This window comes from Chroicocephalus ridibundus, chromosome 7 (genome assembly GCF_963924245.1).
Source record: "Chroicocephalus ridibundus chromosome 7, bChrRid1.1, whole genome shotgun sequence".
NCBI lineage: Eukaryota > Metazoa > Chordata > Aves > Charadriiformes > Laridae > Chroicocephalus > Chroicocephalus ridibundus.
The window spans coordinates 14,420,840-14,448,704 of NC_086290.1; the positions used below are offsets into that span (position 1 = coordinate 14,420,840).

Below are 27,865 nucleotides of genomic sequence, written 5' to 3' on the forward strand. Positions count from 1 at the left end.
AAATAAATATTTATTTTTCCATAAATCTCAAAGGAATCCATTTTTACATTACTAGTTCATCCAAACTTACCCTTGCATAGTGCAATTCAACTCCATAAAGTTCTAAGGTACGTGCTGTATTGAGATAATTGAACTCCGCTTCTGCAGGAGACAACCCTCTGAAAGAAAGAAGCTAAATCAGAAACATCCTAACATAACCCCCCACATCAGGCTCCCAAGTGAGCTCAAACAGAAAATCTGCATTCATTTTACTACTTCTACCCCCACCCTGAAATCTGAATTTCCTTTCTCACCATAAACAAACTGTAAGCCAAAAAAAATTAACAGAAAAAGACTTGTGCTTCCACATAGACAAAGTCTTGACAAGAGTCCACAACACAGTTTGCAAACGTACATGTTTTATTTCTAACGCATTGCATCATTTAAATGTCTGTGGGGCTCTAGAATCTGGAAATTACTTATGCAGTCCTGTATTTTGTATTGATAATAGTAAATTCTCTCCAAGGCTCACCCTTGAAGTTTAAATTACCATCAACTTACTTTAATTTCTTTACCCTACACCTAACAGAATTTGCTATGCCATTGGCTGAAATGTAACATAACATTCAGTATTTTCTAAAGTCAACAACATGCCCCAACTAAGCAAATGTATTTGGAAACAGCTTACATTTTGTTAAATTAACTGTAACAAAAAGCTCTGAAGTTCTAAATACCGAGGAACCATCACTGAAAAAGTACCACAATGTTACACACTGAAAAAAAAAATATTTTCCATTGCTTCATCGCCTTTTCCTCTTTAGTAAAAGGTCACAGACTTGCACACAGGAAAGAGCAGATACCGAAGAAAAGGACTTTGTTACTTCTAAGTTAATGCTTGTTTACTGGTGAGAGCACCATGAAAACAAAGGCTTTATGCACAAAGCATTCTCAAAGACTGAAAAAAACTCTTAAAGAAATTATATCTTGCTAAATTAACAGTCTATGTAATACACACAAATACTGTTTTCAGTGTACCTTTAACATGTTCATTTTTTCACTTATTTTCCCTGTCGTTCTGTCATAGATATTCTATCTGTGCAGAGTATCAATGGTACTTATTATACAGACAATCTACAAAAAAATCACATTAAATGTACTCTTAAAAAAAAAAAACCCAACAAAAAACCCCAGAAACCTTTAAGACAAAATACTCATTTTTTTTTAATACAATAGCACAGCACCAGCAGTCAGGATTTGACAAAGTCAGTCAATATCTTCTGCTGTAAATCCTTACATGTGCTGCTGATGTAATTTTGCTATTTCTTTTTCAAAGTCTTGAGGCTGGCTAGGGATGAAAGAATAGTCTGAGAGGTAGCCTGGCAAGTTTTCTGAATGGTTGTAGTCTCCCAGCTCGGCTAAAATATTAAAAAGAGAGGTTATTGTTTATCACTGATGTACTTGGCATTGTGCAATGCCCCCAAATTCACAAGAGTCTGCTCCCACATACTTTATGATCTACAGCAAACAAAAATAGAGAAGACATTTGAAATCCCCTTTTCCCTTTTGAATAAACAATCACGTTCTCAATGAATACCATGGAGATCATTTAAAGAGAGCTTTGAGTAGGTACTTATGAATGAAGTTCATAAAGTGCTTAATTTTTAATACACAAATTAATTCATAATGCTGTCATAATGGCTATCCCTAAAAAAATACACTTCAAGGTATTTGATTTTTTCTTTTACCTTTGCTTGCTTTCATGTGATTATGCAATATATATATTTTTAACACTACAACTGCTATTTCTTCATTAAGATCTGCAAAACCCATCAACTCATTCTGTACCGATATATGCAGAAGCATTAGAAAAATATTTTTTTGCACATTCAATTGTATGTATGGGAAAAAAGTATGCATACATACACCTACATTGAAACTACTAAAAAGTGCATTTACACAATTTCTAACACTTTCTTAAAATGATTAGGAAATAAATTAAAATCACGTTTATTGTCAGAGTAAAAAAACATACAAACAACATTTGCTAAAAACACAGGCTTTGAGGCTTTTTAACTATAATCCAAAAAAAAGGCAGCTTTAAGTATCTGCAATCCATGTAATAGATCTACAGTGATAGATAAGTAACATAACACGTGAAAACTGGAAAGTTCACAGCAACACAGCACGACGTGAGGTCCTGGGCAGGGCTAGTGACACTTTTATGGGGCACGGAAGAACTGACAAGAGAGATGAAGGCATTTACAGAGCAGGAAGATAAGCCAGGGAAAGGGAAGGTAGGAAAGAAGTCTGGGGGGCACTTGCATTGCCAGAATCAGATCCTATTTTAAATAATCTAAAAATTGGAAAATGCAACCAGGTAAAATCCACTACGGAGAACATAGGACTGTCTGAGATCTACCTCTGCTATTTACCTATATTTATAAAGAATCCCAAGAGCTAAGCCCAGAAAGAGTTTAGTAATAGGCACGTACAGGGAAAATCATTACACAGAGATCTGCACACTGAAGAACTTGGGGGCAGCAGGAACTCATACATGTATATGTAAGTACAACGCACTGCGTGTACCCACCACTTCTACAATATTTGAAAAATTAAAAAATTGCATTCCTAAAAGCTTAAAATGTTATAAACTTTTCATAGTGCCTGCTTCATTATCAAACACTTATCTCTTCTAAGGCAAAACCCGAAGGCATGACAGCACTTGCAGTACATTTCTATTTCCAAGTAGCTGTTTCCAGGGTTCTGTTTAAGAGAAATTGCTCTATTGATTGCTCTGGAAAAAAGTGATCACTTATCAAAAATTTGCATAAAACATTACATTAGCATTACTATATGTTTTTTCCCTGAAAATATTAACACTATTTCTCTGATATGTACAGACTATACATAGTACAAACTGTAGACAGAAGTATCTTCAATAGCAGAAAAACACATGAACATAGATGGATATACCAGGATTGCTTAGAAAACTGAATTTCTGATAATCACAAATTTCAAGAACTAGGTGCTGACCAGTCTCTTGGTTGGTTCTTGTGGGCTTTTTTTTTTTCCACTGAACAATATAAACTTATGAAGGAAAATGGGGTAAGAGGAAGAGGGCTAAATCTCAGTCTTCAAGACTTATCTACTCCCTGAATGGCTTAAAACTGGCAACACGGGTATTGAACTTTTTGGCCAGATATGATCAGAATTCCCTTTTCCACACCTATTTGGAGGTTCAATGTATGATATCTCAAAAAAGTTTAAGTGTCTAAAAAATGCTGTAGTATATAGTTCACATAAAAAAAAAAAAAAACAACTCCTCCACACACTTCAGAACAACCCACACAAGAGGGTTGTTTTGTGTTTTATTTACTGCATGGGTTTAAAGAAGGAAAGAGTTACCAGTATTTTTTCTATATCTAATTCAGCAAAACATGCTGGGGGAGAAAAACAAATCAACCGTATTTCCTTAATGATGAGAAAAGTACCATCATGTCCACAAACATTACAATATAATGCTATACAAACTACATTCTTTAGAAAATAATCAATGCTACTTTTTATATATTTCAGGACTAACATGTACATGAATAGTAACTATACTTACATTGAACAGCATAGGAAGCCAGAAGAGCAGCAGTATTATAAGGACAGGGCAATCTGTTTTGTTTTTAAAATAAGAAACAAATAAAATTACATATTTCACATGAAATGTGGTAATTTTGAAAAGCCTAATCTTTCATAGTCTATGAACAAATTGGACAGTTAATTATTATAAACACACTTCTACTTGCATAAACAGTAATTTATTTTAAATATACTTTTGTTTTTGCAGGTAAAATCCCTCACCATTAACTTGTATTTAAAGTTTAACACAAGAAAAATGTCTTACCTTCCAGTAAGAATGTCCTGTTTAATTTGCAAAAAATACTGGTACCTTAATTTAAAAAACAAACAGAAAACACTATAATTAAAATTATTTAATAAATTTACATCAATTTAATGCATTTTGCTTTCAGTTAGTGCAAAACTAAAACTTTACATTTTGCATGCTATTTCTTAAACTCCTATGGGAAAGAAATTAAACTGTGGTTAGTAAAATAATAATACAACTTTGTAAACTAAACTGGTCGCAGTCTATGAAGTTACACATTGTATTTCACTAAAAGGCTGCAAATTTCACATTCTACCTGCTTTATTTCCCAGTATTTATGTTGCACTTAAAGTTTAAAAGAGGGGAAAAAGCGCCTTCATAATGAATGAGGGTGAACAACAGAACTATTCAATGCAGCAACCAAAAGTTAAAATTTGCATCTGTGTATGAAGGTACCTTAATAAGAATGATTTTTACTCCAAGTAGATAAAATTATTCACATTGAGTATTTGATATTACTCTGTTTTCATTTCAATGAAAAGAATTCCTCTTAGTAATTTGGAATTACATTCTTAAATAAAAGTTGTGGATTCTATTATGTCAAACGCCTTCCAACTGACTTCCCTTGAACTTCTGAAGTTTTCTTTAATTATGATGTGAGAAAAGCTTGGTTTAGAAATTCATCTCATCTTCCCATGCCCACTCTTTCAAGTCAGGAAGGAGACGGAAACAGCAAAAGGAACAGATGAACACTTTAAAACAAGAACTATTTCCCACCAAACAGTGGCACTTAAAAACCCCAACAAACCTGAAACTGCAAACAGATTTCCCTCTAAATTACTTCCTTTGTTTCTCCAACAAAACCCAAATATTTTGTTAACATCTCAGAATGAATCTTTTGTTCATTCAATTTAGTTCCTTCATATTTCACTCAAAGGTTTTAGACAATTTCATAGAAATATAAATGTTTACATCAAGCGTCAAATCACACCTGCTCTAGACCTCCACTGACCCAGAGCCTGCAGTGGGGCACCAAACAAGACTGACTGAGATGGCAGGATGTTAGCACAAGCTTGAACTTTCAGCAAAAATCCCTTGTAACAGAGCATAAAAGCTGCTGCAGAATTTAGGTTCTAATGCCTTTTTATTTAAAAAAACAGTTTCACTGAGTGGAAAATTGAAACATCATTCCTGTTTATAAATTTATTCTGTTTTGGGACCTCCTACATTATTATTATGAAAACAATCTGGTTTCCTTCTTGTAATTCCAATTTGAAAGTAGAGAGTCAGCCATATCCATTCATTATGAGAGCAGCCCTGCAGAAAAGGACTTGGGGGTACTGGTGGATGAAAAGCTGGACATGAGCCAACAATGTGCGCTTGCAGCCCAGAAGGCGAATCACATCCCGGGCTGCATCGAAAGAACGGTGGCCAGCAGATCCAGGGAGGTGATTCGCCCCCTCTACTCTGCTCTCGTGAGACCCCACCTGGAGTACTGTGTCCAGCTCTGGAGCCCTCAGCACAAGAAGGACATGGACCCATTGGAGCAGGGCCTATAAGAAAGCTGGGGAGGGACTGTTTGCAAGGACATGTAGCGATAGGACAAGGGGCAATGGTTTTAAACTAGAGCAGGGTAGGTTTAGATTAGACATTAGGAAGAAGTTCTTTCCAATGAGGGTGGTGAAACACTGGAACAGGTTCTCCAGAGAAATGGTGGAGGCCCCATCCCTCAAGACATTCAAGGCCAGGCTTGATGAGGCTCTGAGCGACCTGATCTAGTTGAAGATGTCCCTGCTCACTGCAGGGGGTTGGACTAGATGGCCTTTAAAGGTCCCTTCCAACCCAAGACATTCTATGATTCTATTCTATGATTATCAACATTGATCAAAATTACTTATCAAAACCACCTAGTTCAAATTTGACTGAAATGAAACCTTAAACCCAATATTAACTTTCACTAAGAAATTAAAAATAAAATATAACACTTTATCACACATAATATGACTTCTCATAATTGTGCAGTCTTCAGAAAGTGGATTAATTACCACCTTAAAGACTGCCACAAACATTTAAAAGTATACACACAGAAATCCAATCATTTACAAGCTAAATATAGTGGAGAGGTAAAACATTCCGTGTTTGAAAGAGAAGGAGGAAAAATAATTGCAAACTGACAAGCAAAGATGTTAGCCCATGTGCTCAACTCCTACAAAACCCTCTGGAGGTTCTAAGGTATTAACCTCAAAAAGTTAAAACTGAGACAGTAGTCAGGTTTTAGAGACCTCAAAATACTTTTTCATTTTCTACCTTAAAATGCATATTGAAACCAAAAAAGGGACAGATAAAGCAAAATTTCTGTACCTGTTAAAAAAAGCAATAAACGCCAAGTTAAATTTATATATTAAAAGGATATGCTTCACATGCTTAGCGCTTGAGCATCTCTTCACAAATATACTGAATAAACCAATTTTTCCTGCAAAAATGTAGGACAAAAACATCCCGTGTGTGCAGCTCCACTTTAATTTTATTTTACTTTTTTTGGTGTAATGCTTTATTAGAAATATTCCATGTTACTTAAGGGACCTCATGATTAAGGAACACCAAGCAGAGTTCATTTTCTATCCACTGTTTTCAGCAAACAGTGAAGTTAATTGCTTGTTAGCTAACCACCCCAGTTTGAACATGGAAGCCTCGCATATTATTGAGCAAAATGGGAAATCAATAGAAGTGTTAGCAATGTAGATCTGAAAAAGCCTGAACAGCAAATTCAGCTAAAACAATAAATGTGGCATTGCATTACAATGTTTTCATCTTCCTTACATATATACACACACATAGAAAAGGGTAAGACAGAGCTATTGCTAACTGGAGTGAATGTTAATAAGCAAGCCTTTCTGCCCTAAGCAGAACTAATGAAGGTCCATTTCCGACCAAGTTCCTAAAGCTACACTCTTCAACAGAAGCTGAGCTCCTGCTGACCTCTTCTGACCTGGGGCATTCATAACCTGCTTCCCTATCACAGATTCACAGAGGTCTAATAAGACACAAGCTTGTACTGAACCTTTCCCTGACACCTATTCATACTGCCTCATATGTCGACTCATTCCTCTGTTTTCATGAAATTTGTAAAAATTGAGCATCTTCCAAAAGTCTCATCTTGAGCTGGAATTGTCAGAACCTTGTGCTTTGGTTTTTTTTCCTTTTTTCTTAAAGGGGTGAATAATGATTATATGAAAGGACCCGTATTTGTGACATGGCATCCTAACTTCACTCCAAAAAAACCCATGGATAACAACTCCCTCTTTATAATAATTCCAAATACAAATGAGTTTTCTCAGGGGCAATTAGGCCTATTAGCAAAAAAGGCAGAGCTGACCTAGATACAGCAATCATACATTATTCTCATCTAAATGGACGTTGTATTTATAGCTTTGTATTTACACATAACGTTTAAAGCAAACAGTTCTCTCGTTTCTTTACTGTTTACTTCATATTGATCAACATTTACTGTTTCTCCCATCTCCTTAGGAATATTACATGTTGTCCTTTAATTCAAATACCACATTTTTCATTATTCGGATATAGTAAATTGCCAAATTTTCTCAGAGTAAATATTTCAAGAAAACAAAGCCTGATCCAGAATCTCTGGGACTCATTTTAGTAAATTCTGTCTGCATAGATGGGTGCAAGATTTTGTCCAAGATATGACAAATCAAAAGAAATCATAAACACATGTGGACTCAGATTTTCACAGTTTTGGTACTTATGTTTCGAAAGCTATCCTTAATGATTTAGATATTGGGTTTTGAGTGGGGCTGACCTGTTTTCAGAATGGCTGACATCCAAAAATTCCAATCTGTCAAATCATGCCAGTTATGTAGAGTACCAGAACTAATTAAGAATAGTGAAAATTTGAGGCATTTCTTCAGGGACTAATTGCAACTAACAAGCCTCCTATCTTGAGTCACACCGAGCATTTTCCTCAACAGACTTCAACACACTGCTGTCAAAAAAAGCTCACATGCTTCAAACTAGGACTACAACCATACAAACGGAGATTAATTTTATTAGTGCCAAACAGAAAACTGGGGGGGGGGGTGGGGGTGGAACACACGACAAATAAAAGAACGCAGAAAGCTCAGGAACTTTTTAATCACAAAGGACAACACAAGTATGGATAAAATCAAATTTGTACTCATTGGTGAACAGTGGGCTTAAGTTTTTCCTCTCTTCTCTACTTTCCCTTTTCTGTTTCTACTTGGTAGTATTTTCTTCAGGTAGTTACTTCACTTTGCATATAAATTTGTAAATTTATTCACAGAGGCTTTTTGCTATATTGATTTGGTGCAACTGCATAGTTCATATCTGTAATTATTAGGCAAAAATTAGATGCTTGCAAATGTGACACAAAAATGATTTAAAAGAAAATTTCCATGTTATACCTTAAAAAAAATAATGATAGCTTTCCCCTTAAATATAAGCCTTCTAGAAAAATGTTTTATTGATAAATTAACTAGACCTACCTTGTATACTCTTCTTGGAGCTTGTTTGGGTCACTTACAAAAAACTTAACTCTGAAGTTCAAACTGTGAGGCGATCCTCCTACAGCCAAGAAAAGTTATTTCTAATTAGTCAGGGCACCCTGGAAAAACAGCATAATAATGATATATGAATTGACCAAATACATACATGTACTCACTTTTTAATTGTTTCCTGATAGGTTTGTTTGGATCCAACCACCTCTGGAAAGACACAAATTATAACACCAATTTTAGAGACACAAAAAAGTACAAATTATAGCCTTATACGCCAAGTAACTGTTGCTTTTCTATTACTTTTGACTTGGTGTTTTACCAAAATGTCTTACTGGCATACAAAAGTCTTCTTACTGATTCCGGAAAGACACTAACATTATCATCAACAGTTGCAATTGTTCTTTTTTCCCTGAGATTAGTCTCTGTTGTCCAGATATCTGTCTCTTACAGTGCTAATTTGACTATGAACTGGGTTCTTTGATTGTCACATGAGCCTGAGAGGTTAGAACTCAACCATGGTGTGTTTAACAATCTTCAGGTACTCTTTACACTGATTATCTAAGGTGAACTAACTGTGGCAGTGAAGAACTATGAGCTGGCTAATTTACTCAACTCAGACGTTAATTTGCTTAAACTAGTTCCAGTACTTTTGACTCTGCATTTTGCAGGTGTGACACATCCAGGGAGTGTTCCCACTGGCTCACAGATCCTCTTCAAATTGTCAGCCTGAGTGTCATCTCTGGTAAATCCATAATTGGGATCTTGGAAACCAGAAGCTCAGCGCTCAGCTTAATGGACTAAGGACTACAGAACAATTTTACCAAACAGCGCTCAGTCTTGATCCTCTCTATGGGACATCGCTGCTATGGGGAAGTACAGACAGATCTTTATAGAAATCAAATTTCAAGGAGAAGTATTCTTTTCAGGAAAGCCCCACAAGTGGTTTAAAACACTCTCCAACAGCAACCCAGCAGACTCTGCACATACCACTGTAGTTCAGTTAACTCATAAGTCTATCTTTGTTATAAATACTGTTCGATTCCTCATCCTGTCTCACAATGCAAACCCACAAACCTCAGGAAACAGTTACATGGCCACAATTCCTATGAAGTGACAGAGACCTAACCCTGTATGGCATACAACTACGTCACATTTATCATGGGGCTTGTAATATTTTTCATGTGAGGGAGGAGGAAAACACACAGAGGTACAGTACCTGAGCTGTCTGACACACTCTGGATCTGAAGTTAGTTCTGAGTCATTTTATTCATTTTGAATAACAAACAATGATGACTACATCCAAATGCTCTATCCTTGTAGTAGATGACTTAAGAAAGGACTCTCCAGCCAGGGATACATGTCAATTTTACACAAGAACCTTTCAAAACATGTTGAAAGATACTTGAGTACCTTTAAGCAAGGGGTTATGATCCACTATATCTAATAAATACACAGATCTCATCTAATCCTGCAATTATTTTTGTGTTTGGTTTTGTTGGGTTTTTTTGGTGGGAAAAACTGTTTGCAATTATAGTTAATCCAGAAAACCTGGAATTGAAATGCCTAGCAGAAAAGCTTCTATTTACATTTCCTTCTGGCTGTTAAGATCAATTTGGTATATACTAGTATAGCTCAAACCACAGAAACATAACTTCTTTTTTTTTAAAACCACATTTAACAGGCAACATCTATTGGATCCAAATGCAAATGGTGATTTTCTCTCTGGGAAACTGCAGAGGGTTAAACCACTCAATATTGTAAAGAAGCTGAAGTTGAGAACTTTACGAATCAAGGTGCTGCTAGCAAGACGTGTGATCCCATTTACATCCCAGTGAGTCTGAGAGGCAGGTAGACTTGGGGATCCATCCATTTGTACCCCAGTCCCTTGGACAGTAATTTCGGTACTCTCTCCTCCTCTCGCGGGCGCTCCAGCACCCACACTGACAGTACTCGCTGCACCCTCACCCCCACTATGCACCCTCACCTGCTCCTCAGCACTGCTTCAGACACCCACAGCCCAAGACCCTCGCCAAATAAACCACTTCAGCTCTATACAGCAGCAGTGATTTCTTGCATTGACTTTTACTGTGGCATTAATATTACAGAAAAACATAAAGCTTGTGCAGTTTATGAAATCCATCTTTAGGCACAATAACAGAGACTTCACATGCAATTAGCAGAATCCTCCTTTCCCCATCACCTTTATCATCTGACACCTGCTGCATTGAATATATCTTACTAATATTCTGCTGTGTTATTTCACAAGTAACTAGAATATGTGAACCTGATGTTTTCTTTGTCCAAATGAACCAAGTGTAAAAAGTAAACTGATATCAAAACCTGAAATTAGTCAAACCCTTAAATTCTTCAAGCTTACATGACTAATATAGGTAACATTTCTATTTAGCTCTGATGCATTGTTTTCATGGCAACTAGATATGTGCTGAAAAGCCAAAATATTTAGAAATCAAAGAATACTAAATCTTTAAAGCATGTGCTTATATCAAATAGCTGTGAAGTCATTCTTTTTTCAGACAAACTCTTAACCAGATCCTTCTATTGTGCTGTTGTATTCAGCTGCTGATAGATAAACTAAAAAAGGAGATCTTAGACATCTAAGCTTTCGAAAGCCAAATAAATGAGAATCAGAAGCACTACAAATTTCTGAATGTTGAGTAAAATATTGAGTGATGTTCAATTAAGTACTTCTTAAACAAAGCTGAAAAATAATTCAGTCTTTTCTACAGCATGCCTATGTCTTTTCAGCCTGGAAACAAAGTTAGAATAAAAAGATTAAATGAGGCCAGCTTGCCAATGACTTAACAGAACCATCCACAAGTTACAAAAGAAAACTTTGTTAAATATCTACAACTGTGCTATACAGCTTTATTCATATTAATAATCTTAATGTTACCAGAATTTAGAAAAAGAATATAATTAAGAATAATTTGCTCTAGAGAAGAAAGAAACATGGAAGTAGTTCACTGCTTAGGCAGAAGAAAAATTATGGCTGTATTGTGACTTCTTTCTTCCTCTACGACATTAAAAAAGACATTAAAAATAAGTAAAAAGAAAAAAAACCCAACCTTTTAGTAAGATAAAAGAGAGCATTCCTTCTATTTAGAACAGTCACTCTTGATGCTAAAACAACAGTAGACCAAATCTGCACTTGCCAAAGAAAGTTGCACTATCTTCTGAAATTCACCTTCGTTACTGAATCATTAACACTTTACAGCGTCACTTATCTCTATAGATCACATTCTGCACATTTTGTGAACAAAAATTACTTTTGACACATAAGTTGGGAGATAAATTTAGACCCCATCACTATGACATGCATATAATGGGAATTAGGTAAAGAACTGTATTATAAGGAATAATACTTAAACTGTACTTTTAAACAAGTATTGAACATTTGATACCTGTAAAAAAGTATTCAAGAAGTATTCTTCAAGCAATCATGATTTCAGCAGTACAGCTATAACTATTGCAGCCACTGCACATTAGAGCTGTAGCTATTTGTTTCCACTGGTGAAATATAAAGTGATTTACAAAGTTTCAGTCCTATGGAATTCCCTTTCAATTAAAGTGCATGAACTATTATAAACACTCATTTTCAAACGAGTCCCTTCTTTTTCCTCTTAAGGTGATAAGCAGACAGCCCATGTCAGATAGTGCACTATATGAAGCTCTGTTAAAAGATCTACCAGCTATCTGGGCTAGAAACAGAAACACCATACAGGACAATCTAAAAACCCCTTATTTTTTTGTAAGTCCTAATGAAAAAAAAAAATTAAAAATATTTAACATGACAATGATCATGCAGTCTAGTAAATAGACACAACAAAACAAACAATACCCCTTTTAAGGAATTATTTAATAAAATCTCAACATCTTACTCCAAACTTGTAACTGTTTACATTTAGTTTTATTACAACTGCAAGGTGATACTGAACTATTCGAATGAGACAATTGGAGAGGGTGGCAGAATATTGCAATGGCTTCTATTTACTTTTCTTTACAATGATACAGGGCACAGTGACAAACATGACCATGACTTATAAAATTGTCTTTATAAAACCGAATAAACTTACAGGGTTACCAGTAGATTCATCAGCCAACTGTAAACCAAAGTAATCTCTCTCTGTCAAATCGAGATGCTTGAAGACTACATCCAATAGAACTTGTCCCTGATCATGTTTCTGCAGAGAACAAATACATAAATTGCTTAATGAACAAATATATAATCGGACACACAGACTTCAGACAGGCAGAGAACATAAACATTCTTTCAGATGTGCTCTAGCAGCCTAGATTTTAAATACCACAAAGTGTATCCCAGGAGAACTATTTTTAAATGAGTTTCATCTCTCTTTTTGAAACATATGTAAGGAATTATTATTTTTCCTCTTTGTCATTTTCTGACAGTAAGAATTCTTCACTTCTTAGCTAGCTACGTGATTATTCCTGAAAGCCAGTCATTAGCCAAATTTGATATTTAAAAGGAGTACTGAAAAAAAGAAAAGAGAAAAGGCTAGGATTAGACAAAGAATTTTGTAGCCTTGTTTGGGTCACTGAATGTAAAAGTACAGGTCTGTACAAGTTATTCTTACTTATTTTATCTCTGAATCTAAATGAACCAGCATATTGAAAATATTTCCAAAGTTAAATGGCACAGTTAGATGAAGAAGCCGAATATCTAACTGAGAAGTCTCATTTCAGTGTGTTCTCTTAAAGATATTACTTCACTTTAAATGAACTAATTCAAATGAACTGAATAACAGTAACATAACTTTTCAGAGACAAGCGAACAAACTTTATTTATACTACAGGGACAAATCTTACCCACAAAATGATATAAAAAGAATCTGTAGCTATTGGTGCCTAGCAATCTTTTGCCTAACCTGAAAATACTGCCAACACAGTAATTGAAACACAAGTGTGCCATTATGACAGGACTCCATAAGTACATTTGGTAAAATCTGAAGGGAGTTTCCCAAAGAAATTAAAGTGTCATAGCTTCTTGAAGTACAAAAGATGAGGAAAAATTCTGCAAGAACAACTGTCAAACAATAAAAAAATGATGAAAGAGCTGATTGATACATTTTCCACCCAGATATTCTACCTCTCTGGCACCGAGCAAGCTTCTAATGATCTTCTAGGTGCTCAGTATTATTGATAATACAGTGAATTTGATACATCTTGCCTTGTTTACTGCATGCAATAAGATATTTTTAAAGTTTTAAAACAAAAAAAACTGCTGTTCTGCTCCCAAATGACCTCACTTCTCATAGACATTATACAAGTGTTTACTTTTACAAGTGGGATGACTGGAGGGTGGCTAATGTGACGCCCATCTACAAGAAGGGTCAGAAGGAGGATCTTGGAAACTACAGGCCTGTCAGCCTGACCTCGGTACCAGGAAAGATCATGGAGAGGATCATCTTGAGTGAGCTCTCACGGCAAGTGCAGGGCAGCCAAGGGATCAGGGCCAGCCAGCATGGGTTTAGGAAAGGGAAGTCCTGCTTAACCAACCTGATCTCTTTCTATGACCATGTGACCCACCTTCTGAATGCAGGGAAGGCTGTGGACGTTGTCTATCTGGACTTTGGTAAGGCCTTTGACACTGTCCCCCATAGCATTCTCCTGGAGAAGCTGGCAAATCATGGCATAGACAAGTGTACTCTTCGCTGGGTTAAAAACTGGCTGGATGGCCGTGCCCAGAGAGTTGTGATTAATGGGGTGAAATCCTCTTGGCGGCCGGTCACCAGTGGTGTCCCTCAGGGCTCAGTTTTCGGGCTGGTTTTGTTTAATATCTTTATCAATGATCTGGATGAGAGGATTGAGTGCACCCTCAGTAAGTTTGCAGATGACACCAAACCAGGTGAGTGTGTTGATCTGCTTACAGAGGGACCTGGGCAGGCTGGATCAATGGGCCAAGGCCAACTGTATGAGGTTTAATAAGGCCAAGTGCCGGGTCCTGCATTTTGGTCACAACAACCCCAAGCAACACTACAGGCTTGGGGAAGAGCGGCTGGAAAGCTGCCCAGCAGAAAAGGACCTGGGGGTGCTGGTGGACGGACAGCTTAACATGAGCCAGCAGTGTGCCCAGGTGGCCAAGAAGGCCAACAACATTCTGGCTTGTATCAGGAATAGCGTGGCCAGCAGGAGTAGGGAAGTGATTGTGCCTCTGTACTCAGCACTGGCGAGGCCTCACCTCGAGTACTGTGTTCAGTTCTGGGCCCCGCTGCACAAGAGGGACATTGAAGTGCTGGAGCGTGTCCAGAGGAGAGCTACCAGGCTGGTGAGGGGTCTGGAGACCAGGTCATATGAGGAGAGGCTGAGGGAGCTGGGCATGTTTAGTTTGGAGAAGAGGAGGCTGAGGGGAGACCTCATTGCCCTCTACAACTACCTGAAAGGAGGCTGTAGAGAGGTGGGTGTTGGCCTCTTCTCCCAGGTGAATAATGACAGGACCAGAGGAAATGGTCTGAAGTTGCAGCAGGGGAGGTTTAGATTAGATATTAGGAAGAATTACTTCACTGAAAGAGTGGTCAGGCCCTGGAACAGCCTGCCCAGGGAGGTGGCTGAGTCATCATCCCTAGAGGTGTTTAAGAAACGTCTAGATGTGGCACTTCAGGGCATGCTCTAGTGGCAGAGATTGTAGGTTGTTTGGTTGGACTTGATGATCTCAAAGGTCCTTTCCAACCATGAAGACTCTATGATTTTACAGCCATTAAAACAGAACTATGTAACTAACAGGTCAAAAGAAGGTTGCAAGAGTTTCATTAATATCCACGTGTGGAAAAATCTACAAATCACATCCAGACATTTCTTAACATCTAAGAGCATTCTATCAAAAGTCATTTTGATAGAAATTTAAGTTCAGTTCAGCTGAAATTACACTGAAGTTGAGTAAACTGTCAAAACCACTTACTGGGGGCTAAAAACTCCAAGAAGCTTGATAATTTATTTCATAGTAATAAAAAGAAATTAGAAAATAGCTATCAAAAAATTATGCTTAAAATGGTCCCAGCAGGACAATCATAATCATGGCTCTGTGTATTTAAGTTGAAATTACAAAAGGCACGTATTTCAGGTCCCATGTAAACTTTGCTAAGTTAGAGTGATCTAAGAATTGCTATATTTACTTTGAAAGAAGATTATTTTTTTTTTTAAATCATACAGAGACTGTTTCTTGATGTTTAACAAAATGGAACAGCTACTAGGAGCACCATTGTTAAAAAGTTCGCTACTGAAAAATTTACTTTCCAATAACTAAAAACAATAAAAAAAAACCCCAACCCAGATGTTAACATAATAAATACACAACAGTAAAAATGCATAAGGCAATTTTTACGTACAATCCAAAAACAGTCATTTTTACTAAATTAGGAGTTTCTGATATAATTTGAAATAAACCAGTAATCAGTACAAATTTTTCAACAAATAGAACTAATTTTAAAATTACATAGCAACACTAATTGCTTCTTGGCACTTTTCCCCATGTAGATTTAAATCAGAACTCAAACTAAGAACTTATGACGGTAACTATCAGAAAACAGGAGACGTTTGGAACCCAAGTTTAGTCTTACATTTACCACAGCTGACATGTTACTTCTTCAAATAATATGCAGATATCAATTCTGCTGCTTTTTTTCCAATCTAAACCTGAGACTTTATACTGTTTCTTAAATATCTGGATAGATGTTTCCTAATGATAAAAGATTAGAACTTGCTGATCAGTTTGAATTTACTGATACAGAACGTCATTTCACGACCACAAGGAAGGTATTTCTCCTGCAACAGAGCAGCAAATTTGGTAAGAGAAGACTAGTTTCAACATGAAGCATTTGTTTTGATCACAATGTTTTACTCTCAGTGCAAAATAAAGATAAGCATCTAGTAAAACCAGACCTCAGTTTAACCTGTCTCTGTTATTTATATAATGATGTTGCAGCTTGCCAGAGCAGGTGAAGGTCACAATCCTGCTTGTTATGAAAGGTCCAAAATAATTGCAATACTATCATAACCACTGAATAGCTGCTATAAATTATAAAAAGCATGTAACAAGTTTCTACTTTTGCTTTTTTTTTTTAATAAAAAAACCAGAACCAATAAATGTGGATTAGCATAAAAAGAAACTTGCCTCATTCCTACAGATAAAGTTAAACATTAATATTTGCTCTTAAAACAGGAAATAATGGGAAATATATGAAAAATGAGAACTACTGCATAAAACTACAGTAGTTAGATAGGAAACATATCAACATTTTTTCTGAATTGGAATATTAGAATGTTATGTGTACTTATTAGTCATTGCTGGAGGCAAAATGTCTAACAAATTTTGGCCTTTCAGAACAAATCTGACATTAACAGCAGACATCAATATATTAACTGCACTTTATGAAGTATCTACCATCTAGTGGCTAACATCTAATACCACGAGATATATACACATTAATTTCCATTCGCAAAATGATTGTTAGCTGTTTGCAAGCATTCCTGTTTGAAAATTTAGGAAAAGATCTGCAATAATACAGGTTTAATCATAAAATGGTTCATGTTAGAAGGGACCTTAAAAGATCATCTAGTTCCAACCCTCTGCCCTGGGCAGGGACATCTCCCACTAGACCAGGTTGCTCAAAGCCCCATCCAGCCTGGCCTTGAACGCTTCCAGGGATGGGGCGTCCACAACTTCTCTGGGCAGCCTGTTCCAGCATCTCACCACCCTCACAGTACAGAATTTCTTCCTAATATCTAATCTAAATCTCCTCTCTTTCAGTTTAAAACTGTTACCTCTTGTCCTGTCGTTACACTCCCTGATAAAGGGTCCCTCCCCATCTTTCCTGTAGGCCCCCTTTAAGTACTTAATGCCTGCTTACCAACTATCACTGTCTTCCCAATTTATCTTAATGACATTTTGGTTTCGTTGCTGGCCTACAGAACTGGCTGCATCTACAGCAAACACCAGGAGACATTGCTGGCGTGTCAGTCCAAACAAATCTGGACTTCTGATGACGGAGGAATGGGATGACATGGCCCAGGCTTTCCCGGAGGGGGTCAGACGGCTCTGCTGCTCACACGTCTGCAGGAGGCTGCACGGCTCCTTCACCAATGACAACACTGGAACCTCTCCTCTCCCACCTCACCCCAATACTTGTGCTGCAACTTAAGCAAGCACATCCCCAAAGAGCCAGCACTGCACTACTGTCTCCTTTCATTCTACACCTTGTGAGCATTGCAAAAAGCTACCTTGTTTTAAAATAAGTTTCCAAGCAGGTTATTCAATTTTTTGGTCAAAGAAAAAAAGGGAATCAACTAAGTAAAACTGAAGATTAAATTATTGAAAGTTTTCACTTCTGAAATTACAGGGGGGTTGGTGTGGGTTTTTTTTTTGTTTTGGTTTGCGTTATTTTACAGATTTTTAGGTTTTACTTCCATTAGAGTGCAAATTCATTAACTTTGAGGAGAGTTCTGAGACAATAAAGGCTGCAAATTGAAACATTTGTCCATGAGCGCTAACCCACTAGCCTCGGTCACAGAACAACTCATCCCAGCTACCTCAACTTAGTTTTCCCCTCTAGTTTCATGTGATCTCTGTATCTATGTACTGGCTTTCGGGGAATACAGTTAATCAGCCTGCGTGGAAAAGATACAATTTGAGGTGTTTAAACACTTAATTAAAAACAATTAAAGCAATTTGATCTTGAAGAAGCAGGTTTATGGTAATGCAAATCATCCTGATCATGTTATTAACTCAAGCCAGCCTCATTTCTTCCAGCTACACGTTCTCTGAAGTATGCTCTTCAGGGTCAAAGTAGGAGTTCTTCATTTGGTAAGCACAGCATTTTATAGAAAGGTTTTCTACTCTGCGATCATATGCACAGGTTAGTTCCCACTGATTCTTCTGCCAGCAACCAAAATAACCTTTGTCTGGCTACAATCCACAGGGATTATTTGATTTGATTTCTTACACTCTGTACAAGGTAAGGCTTAGCACAAAGAATGCCTATTTTGCAGATCAATGGGAAAAGCTGGTTGAAATGTGAACTTAGAACACGTCACATAAATTATCAAGAGACATTGTCAGTGATCAGTACTTTGCTGTCGGAGAAGAAATAGCATTTGAGTACTTTTTCATTAATACAGCACTGCATACTCCAGATGATTAAGCTTTACCATCATTAGCATACAGAATACCTATTGCAATCACCAGGAGAAAAAAACCTTGCTAATTTACTTGATGTTATCTTTGTTCTTCCTATTTTGAAAACAATTCCATAAATATTTATTGCCAAGTATTGTGTCAACCACAATAAAGTAAAACACAGCTATAAACCCTGAAAACCTGTATACCATTTGGTTAGCATACATTCGCTATGATTGAATACTTTATTCCTCCCTATTTTTAAAAATACAGATTGAGGCTAAGACCTGAGATCAAAACATTGAGCACCAAGGAACTTTTTATTCCCTAAACTCAGTTTTAATAGACAAACTTGCAGGCTGATCTGTATAAGCAGTAAAGCGTGATCCATGCAACTAAAATATTTAGTACACTAGGGAGGTGGTGAGAACATATTACGTAATTTTTTCTTGGGAGAGAATGAAGAGGCAGTTAAGGATTTATAACTAGTGATTCTACTCTAGACAGGCACTAGGCATTCTCTAACAACATACAGCTTTTGAACACCTAGATCAAAAAGAAGCATAATCTCCCATACCTACTGTACAACAATTATTCCGTTTTTCAGCCAACGCTTATAAACAAAGAAAAAACTGCAAGACAGCTATTTTAATGGAAGATTCATGCACCTGAAGGGAAAAAAACCCCACATTACAATTTCTCATGCACTTTTAATGCTTTGTGTCCAACTACATTCTGCATATACTGTTTTTTGGCAGGCAGTATAGACTGGGAAACTGTTAGCAATGATAAGAAGAGATACAGAAGAGCAGGGGAATATTCTTGAGACAAAGGAAAAAGGGAAACAGAAGAAATTATCCCAGACATGAAGTGAGGCTTGATGTTGATAAATTAAAGTCTTTGGTCATCCCTACCCCAGCTCCATCACCCAAAATTCCCACCGTTAACTACACAGAAATCCCAAAAAGTTAAACAGCTCCTGATACAACCACAAAAATGCCTTAAGAGAACATCCTAAAACCTTCCATCTTGATTGAAATATCTAAAACAAATAACTAAACAAGTCTACTTCTAAATCTTACGCCATGCAACACTGGATCCTTGCAAATTTTTGCTAGGTAACAGAGATTTTGCTCCTCCGATAGGCAGCTGCAGGCTGCACAGGGTCTAACCATCTGACTACAGAGCAGAGAAACACAATCACTCTCACAAATCTACCCTAAAACATTCAAATGTATCAATATCCTCACTGAACACTGGATATCAGAATTCATTCCAATTACTGAGCATTAGAACTTTTTCAAATAGTCCAAATTAAATTTGTTCACATAAATTTGAGAACTGCTTGTTTCTCCCTTGCTTCCCATCTGAAGTCCCACAGTCTAATTTGATATTGAGCTACTCCTTCACACCATTCGCTGAAGTTCAATTTCCTCTTGAAAAATGGTAATATTCATGTCAACTCAACTTTCACCATCACAGTATTCAACCTTTCTCCACATAAGTCATGAATTCTATAGTTTACGGGGTAAAAACTGAGTTCTCCTGTCCCAGGCCATGCAACAGTTGCTTTCCTGTTGAGTTCTGGTTCTTCTCACACAAAGATCACTTTAAATGCTTTAATGTTTTCTTGTGAGGTCCTTGCCTGTTGTTTGTGTTTTTTTTTCATCAAGAAGTTGAAAGAAATGGTTGCACTTGTATGAACACATGCACAAAATCACGTACATTTTCATTTTAACTCCTTATCAAGGATTACTGATTAGAAAATCTGATGAATAACCTATTTTAAATTCCAGGCTCGTATGTAAAAGTTATTCACTTTTCCCAGTAACAGTCCTCAGCATTCAGCAACCAACTTCGTATTTTCTTTCCTGACATCCTCATGAGAGCATTAGAAGGTAGTGAGTTTAAGTGAGGGAAAGCATAGGACAAGAATATAATCTGCAAAAAGCAAAGAGATACTTTAAGATGATAGCTGTAGCCAAATATAACCATCCACACGACTAACATAGTCAGCTACGTGAGAAGAGTTACCATTACACCTCACTCATGCTCAAAATGCAAAAACCAGAACAGAGGAAAACAAAAGCTCACTTCTTATTCAACTCGGCGGCAAAACTGCTCTCCGTTTCCACTATACAACTTTAGTCCATGAAGAGAATTACTTGAAATAAATTATGCTTTGTATATTCAATTTTGAAATGAAGATGTGTTAGTACTACAGAGGATACCAGAATGACTAAGTTCACAGTGACTTAGTATGTACGTGTACAAACTTGCCTGCCTGAGCATAACTTCCCCTTCTCTTCTGTACTTAACACTATTTTGAAAGTCAAACTCTAGCCATACAAATCCAGCAAAGGAAAGCAAGCTCAGTGATATTGATTTGCAATAAGCAAATTACTTACATTAACTCTAAAAGCTTGTACAGTGTTATCCAGGAGAAGAATGTTGCAGACCACCTCTGTATGCTGCCTGTCTCGCGCCAGCTCAGATGCTCGTACATTGTAGGTTCTGCCAGCAGGCAATCGGAAACGTGCGGTCATTACTGTCCACACAGGGTCTTTAGGCAAAACAAACATAAAATTTAAAAAGATCAAAAAATGCAAAGGAAGAATGTCATACTTCAAATAAACGTCAACACACAGCAAATCCTTTGTTAAAAAACTCCATTACAGACAAAAGAAAAATGAGTACTAAATTCATGGCATCCAATAACAAAATAATATCTTACAATTACAACACAACCTTATTCCGAAATACTCAGTCCTTTACCTTCTGTCCATTGTCCACTCCCTCCATATTTTAAGGTTGTTTTGTGGGTTTGTTTTTTGTTTGTTCTGTTTTTTTTTTTTTAAAGATTCAGAACAACATTTTAACTTCAAAAAGCATTGGAAATGCTAGGCATCATGGGTACTAGGCTCCCAATATTAGAGGCAATTAAGTAATTAATTTCAGTGCAAAATAGCAAAAAAAATGCTTACACAAAAAAGCTTTATAGAGAAAAGGCATGAAGAAAAGAATAAATACACAATTATTTTGATGCATTATTCTGCAAAGCCTATGCATTCACTGTATAATGATTAGACATGAGAATACACAATAATAACAAAAACATTAGCATTGCCCTTTTTTTTTAATAATTACAACATTAATAGATAAAGGTTTATCAAACTACTGAATCTTCTGCCTAGGTCAATTTGATTGGATTTACATATCTAGTTTGCAAGCACAACCAATTCTTATTCTCCAAATAAGGAACCATGACCAGCACGAGCCAACGCCCGACTGATAAATCAAATGCAAGAATTGAAATGTGACTTTCACTTTTCAAAACTAAGATGCTAATGATTATCATGCAACCCCAGTCCAGCAAGGTACTTATGTGCACACCTGATGCTATTAGCCCTGTCCAACAATACTAGTTACCTTCTTAAGTACCTCACAGTATCAGGGCCTGTGATTCACTTAATTACACTCTAAGCAAACTATTTCTACATCCTCTGACAAGGGTGTAAGCAAACAGAAAGTTTCATAACTTAAGTAGATAATACATTGAGATAGAAAATTAAAAGACCTTAAAAATAGTGAAAGAAAACAGGTATTCTCAAAACTGAATATAAAATGATTCATTTTCCTTATTCTGCAAAAACTTATTAAGACTTCAAAAACATTTACACATGTGCCTCCTATTTTTTGGGGGGTGGGTGTGTATCATAATAAAAAAAGGTGAATTCAGCAGAGGACAGCAAACGTCCCAGCAGTGATTAGAGAGCTTCCCTGGAACATAAACAGGTATCTGTGCTCCAATGCACACAAATGAACACAGGTAACAAATAAAAGATCAACCCCCTCCTAGATGATAGCCTAGATACTTAGACCCTCGTGGGAAAATGGAAGACCAAGATCCAAGCTGCCTGTAGCAGGAAGGGCCAGGACTTTGCAGTTTAGCCTTCCACCCTCCACCTGCAGCCAACCTCCCAAGGGACCACCCTAAAAATCCCTGAGGTATTTTGCTTTTCTAGTGCACGTCTTCAGCTCTTTCAGCATGACCACACAACTCAGACACAAAAAAAGTCTTTTTGTTGGTAATCCATCCTTGCAAAATGTTTCAGTTTTGACTTAAACAGCATTTTCAGACTAAAAAGTATTTGTTTCCTTACCAGACAGCTTTTTTTTTTTTTGGCTACTCAGTCACTCTGGCTTCAGAATTGTATTCATGTAGATTTACAGCAAGTTTATTTTTGTTTTGATAAACCAACAGGACAAACTGAGAAAAGATAAAGATACCAGATAAACCCACCAGCTGCAAGCTAAACTCATTACTTTCTCCTAATGATAAAATAATGAAAAATTGTGTCACAAACATTAAAACTCCAAAGTAAAGCCTAACAAGAAAGTACATGTTTGAGAACCCCTCATGAAGAGACTGCTTCTGCTATGACTTCTACAAGTCCCAAAAATAAAAGGCAGAAGAAAACCTTTAACAGCGAAGAACAGGAACTGAACCTCCATATCAGTGATCTGAGCCAACAACTTAACATTTTACAAACAATATTTTGTCACGTAGACAGAATCTAGAAGTCAATCACCTTACTAGCCATAACAGCATAAAGATCAGCATCTTTATCAGTGCAGCTACACAACCAGTAACTACAGCCAAGACTTTAGAGTGGTATTTGCCTGTGAAATGAATCAAAGAAGGTTTCAGAAAAGCATGCAATTTGATTAAAAACAGTTTATCCATACCACAGAAGCAACCCTTAGACAGGCATATTTTACAAGGATTTGAATAAGTGACAAATCAACCAAGACACAGTGAGGGTTTATCTTAGAGTCCTTTCCCACGAATACAAACACCAGTGCACAAAGTAGGGCTGTTTAGTTTCCAAGTAAGTATTGCGGTCCTCACAAAACCATTTGGTAGTGAGATAGGAAGGTTTAACTCAACAATCTACAATTTTGCAGCAGTAAAAATAGATTTGTTAAAGGCCAGAAACCATCATGCTTTAAGGAAAGAAAAAGACAAATCTCTCCTTTGCCTCCTGTTCTCTCCTTTATTTTTGTCTTATTTGCTGATCAAGACCAACAGTATTGCTTCCTTCCTCATCACTGCCTTAAACTAGACGGAAAACTTCTGGGTTTCAAACGGAGCAACAAATTCTTAACAGTGAGCAAGGAGAAAATCTGCTCTCAGCGATCCTCACAAATCCTTTAATACCAAGCAATCATTCAGTGTCCTTCAACAGGCCCAACCTGCAGACGCAGCAAGGCTGTTGCTGTAACACAGATGATCTTCACTCCAACCAAACAAAAACACTGAAGAGTCACCGACAGTGATTTGGGTCTTTCTCAATGTACGTACATGAAATGGTCAAATTCAAGAAAGAAGACACTGTATTATGAGGTCGCTAAGGAAACAGGACCAGATATATTGGGTCATAACAACAGTTCCTCTAGCTGGCAGACCTGAAGGGCAATGCCTTCTCACTCTCTTTACGGAAGGAAGAGAGGAATAGGACGCACACGTAAAGATATTTCTCACATACTGTTCCCACAGTCTGGAGTTTATCACCTTCCTCGTGTGGAGCTCATATTCACATCATGCTGGACATCAGTCATTCATGAATGTTGTCTTCATGGACTTAAGACACCATGCTTTGAACTTTCAGGTTAGGCAATGAAGCGTTATATTTCATGTCCCACACAAAATACGTAGTAGCCTGAACAGCCATCTTGTAGTAGACAAGTTTCTTTCATGAAACTAAGAGGCTTTTGCAACTACAGAATACAGTTTTACAACTAAGTATAATAACTGAAATACTTCTACCAAAATGGAAATGTAACAGCCATGAAAGTAACAGAGGAAGGTGACAAAAGACAGACTATTTTCTGCAAACCACATGCAAAGTTACTCTTTCCCCATGTGTCGGCAAAGAAACTATGAAAGCATGTAGAGATTATGTTAAAACGCCTTCATCATCACACGCTCTCTCAAAAATACTCCTCCTAAAATCTGCCAGGGCTACTACACTTAACTGCTTTGTGGCCAATCATGTGTACACAACCCATATTTAAACCTCTATCAGCACATGTACATACAAAAAGGACACAGTTGTTAAGCGCAGACAGACCCTGCAATTACTGGTCATACTGTGACACACTTGTTCTACAAAATAATTGGCCCCGAACTGTATCCATAACATCTTTACTACTCCTTTCTTCCAGAAATACATGCACCAAGAACACAGACAACAATATTTCTCCTGACCATGTATTGCCATTCTTGCTGTACATTTTGAAAACATACCAGCAAAACAGGGAGACGGCTAGCTATTGTTTATGAGGTTGTAAATCATAACTATCTGATTTCCCAGCAAATACTGATATATAACATGACAAAGCTGTTAAAAATTCAGCTACATTGGTTGCAAACTGCTGCAACAAAAATATGGTATAGCTAAAGTTAGTATGGAACAAATAAGCGACTGACTTCAAGCTCCAAAGTAAAATCTGCAGCCTCAAAAGAAATAGGAGTAAAGATAAAAGGTGAGATTCAAACCAAAAAAGTTTGAGAACAACTGGTTTAAACAGCAGCTTAACTTAAGCAAGGTACTACTGTGTGTGCATATTCATGTCATGGACAGTACCATGGGTACTTACACTAGAATCTTTCTATATGCAATTGGATTTAAATTGGATTAACCTTTGTATGAGAGGAAGGTTTCTGCTTACAATTTTTCAGCGTCTTCTGCAAGTATGTAATATTTAGACACCTGAATTAACAATCCAAAGCACATGCTGCTACAGCAACTGGAGAAGGACAGAACTTGAGCAATGAAACTCCACTTACCTCTCAGGTCTGTGGAGGGAGTAAGTTGAACATTTCCTGCCTGAGCTCAGGTTTCAAGAGATGAAGCAATTCTAGGGAGTGTTCCCTATCAAAGGGCAGAACATTCCTGCGATACTGGCTTGGTTAGGGCATTAAAGAGCATGCAGAAGCTTCACAAATGAATTTTCGGCATCCTCTATTCTTTTATGAAAACGTAGACAGTAAAACGACAATTTGCTTGGGCTTACAATAAACTAACCAATTTTAAGCAGCTTAAAAAATAAGCAGTTCGTTAAGAGGGTAATTAACTGAAATATAATTTACCAAGAGTGCAACCGATTCACTGACTTGAAGTAAAAAGTTCTTTTAAAGACAGTTCGAATCATGTACTGTACACAAAGACAACCACCTTAGCACAGTATGCACATGTGCGTGCAAGGACGTGAGAAATGCCATTTTTCATGGCTAATCTAAAGCAGCTAAGAAGCTAATGCATTGCCAGATTTCCATTTGTTTAGAAGCTGGTATTTTAGCAACCCAGAAGGCACGTATTTCCACTGTAGCCCACCTGCTGGTTTGGGCCCAACACAGTACATCAATTTGCTACACAAACTGAAGAGATGGAAAAGTAGGACAGACTCGGACAAAACCCACATCCTTATAACGTGCTGTAGCTTGAATGCATTAAATAGACTGCGGACCCTATGTTTACTACAATTATCCAGACAATCTAATTAGGAGGAAAAAACCACTATTAAAAGCACAAAGACAATTTTGAAGGTTTAAACAGAGTAATACAACATACTGTATTTCAAACAACACCGAGTTATACCTAGAACCCATCTTCATACACATTTATTGAAAACATGTTAGTGAAACTGCATTAAATGTTTTAACCAAAACCAGTTCGAAAATGGTAAACATTAGTTGATTGTGCACTCTCTTGAGGGAAGTCTGCACTAGTCCAACAAGTGAAAGTTCAAATTTTTTATCTTTCAAAACTTTGTTTTGAAAGCTGTGAAAGCAACTCTGATGTAGCACACAGCTTCAGGCCATTCCTTATGAATAAAATCAGAGTAGAAATGCATTTTCATTTAAGTGAATCAACCCATGCACTACAACCCTGAACTCATTCCAATGATTCATACTTCATTCATTTTTTCCTGCTTTCTGCTGACCAAACAATGGAAAGTATCCATAATTCTTGAAAGCTGATATGTAAACTTTGGGTCATTTCACTTTGTTGTCACCAGGTGCAAAGGTTCAAGCCAGACTTGAACTAGACTTCTAGCCAGGCAACAGCATCATTAATGATCCTGGGCTCTATCGAAATCTTCTGTTTCTTTTGTAAGTTTATTAATTATGTGTAATATATAAATTGATGAAATTCATTCTGCTTCCGGAAAATAATATACTCCTGTAAAGCTATCATATGGCCACTTATTAAACTCTTCCCCAAACTTCCACTGGAAAAGAGGGGTATCGCATTTTTCCTGTCGATCAACTGGGACAGTTACAGTGACTGCACAATGTAACTACAGACACTATTTCTTCAGTGCTTACTACATTCCCAAAGAGCTGTCAAAGGAGAGCGCTGGATACAAGGAGACGTTGGCATTAGAAGTTAGGAAGATAAAGTTTCCAAAACCTCAGCAACTTCTCTTCACTGGTGGGTGATCAGACTGTGCTCTCGTTAGCCCAGATATCTGCATGGGGCTGGCAGCTCCGGGACTCCAAGCTCACCCCACTCCTTTGTCAGGGCATCCCACACCCTTCTTTACAGCCTGGCCCTGGGCAGCCTCCATGCTTCATATGCAAAACTGGTACACGGAACTTATCTAATCTCCAGCTGCTTTTATACATTCCCTCAAGACTTCTATTATCTGCGGGCACTCTGAGCTGCTTGATTAAATCCCTCACAGATGCAAGAAGTATAGAAAAGCAAAAGAAATTCCTATCTGCAAGTACTTCATTCTTGAGAGCAATAAAGAGCAACACACTCACATGCCCACAAAAACATCCATAATCTCACCTGCATTTCATTGAATGAGCTACTCTTACATCCTCCTTTTCCAAGAGAGAAGAGACAAATCCAACACAAAAAACATTAATTCTTAAACTACATCTGACGGTTCCTGAAAATTTTGGGCCTGAACTTCAAGAGCCAAGAGAAGAGAATTTGAATTTAACCTCTCTCCTCAACCATCAGCTTCTCCTATACACAAGCGAGTAACAGAGAATTAATATTCTATCCACTTATTCAGGTAAGTTTCTAATATCGTTAATTCATCTTGTTTTGTAAACATGAGGATTTCACAGGGTTTACTGTGGATTTCAGTACAGGCTTGACACCTAAATTAATAATTACTCTCAGTTTAAAAATTATTTGAGGACTTCTTTTTAAATTAAAACCTCCTTGGATAACGCTTTTTATCTGCTTCTTTGGATAGAGGTTTCAAATTTAAACTGCTGTGTGATATCAAGCAAGATTTTCA

General features: G+C 37.1%; 1 protein-coding gene across 2 annotated transcripts in view; it reads right to left on the reverse strand.

Moving 5' to 3' along the window:
* The window catches only part of PTPN4 (protein tyrosine phosphatase non-receptor type 4), a 121,245-nt gene that overhangs the window by 56,443 nt on the left and 36,937 nt on the right, over window positions 1-27,865 (reverse strand). For both annotated transcript variants that reach the window (XR_010071897.1, XM_063340681.1), the window contains exons 2-9: window positions 20,947-21,101; window positions 12,486-12,593; window positions 8,556-8,598; window positions 8,380-8,458; window positions 3,875-3,919; window positions 3,590-3,642; window positions 1,274-1,394; window positions 71-158 (exon numbers count right to left, since the gene is read on the reverse strand). Coding sequence is in view for 1 of the 2 variants with exons in the window: in XM_063340681.1 (XP_063196751.1) it covers window positions 71-158; window positions 1,274-1,394; window positions 3,590-3,642; window positions 3,875-3,919; window positions 8,380-8,458; window positions 8,556-8,598; window positions 12,486-12,593; window positions 20,947-21,084 (675 nt within the window). In the remaining variant the exon portion in view is untranslated. The remainder of the gene's footprint in view (window positions 1-70; window positions 159-1,273; window positions 1,395-3,589; window positions 3,643-3,874; window positions 3,920-8,379; window positions 8,459-8,555; window positions 8,599-12,485; window positions 12,594-20,946; window positions 21,102-27,865) is intronic.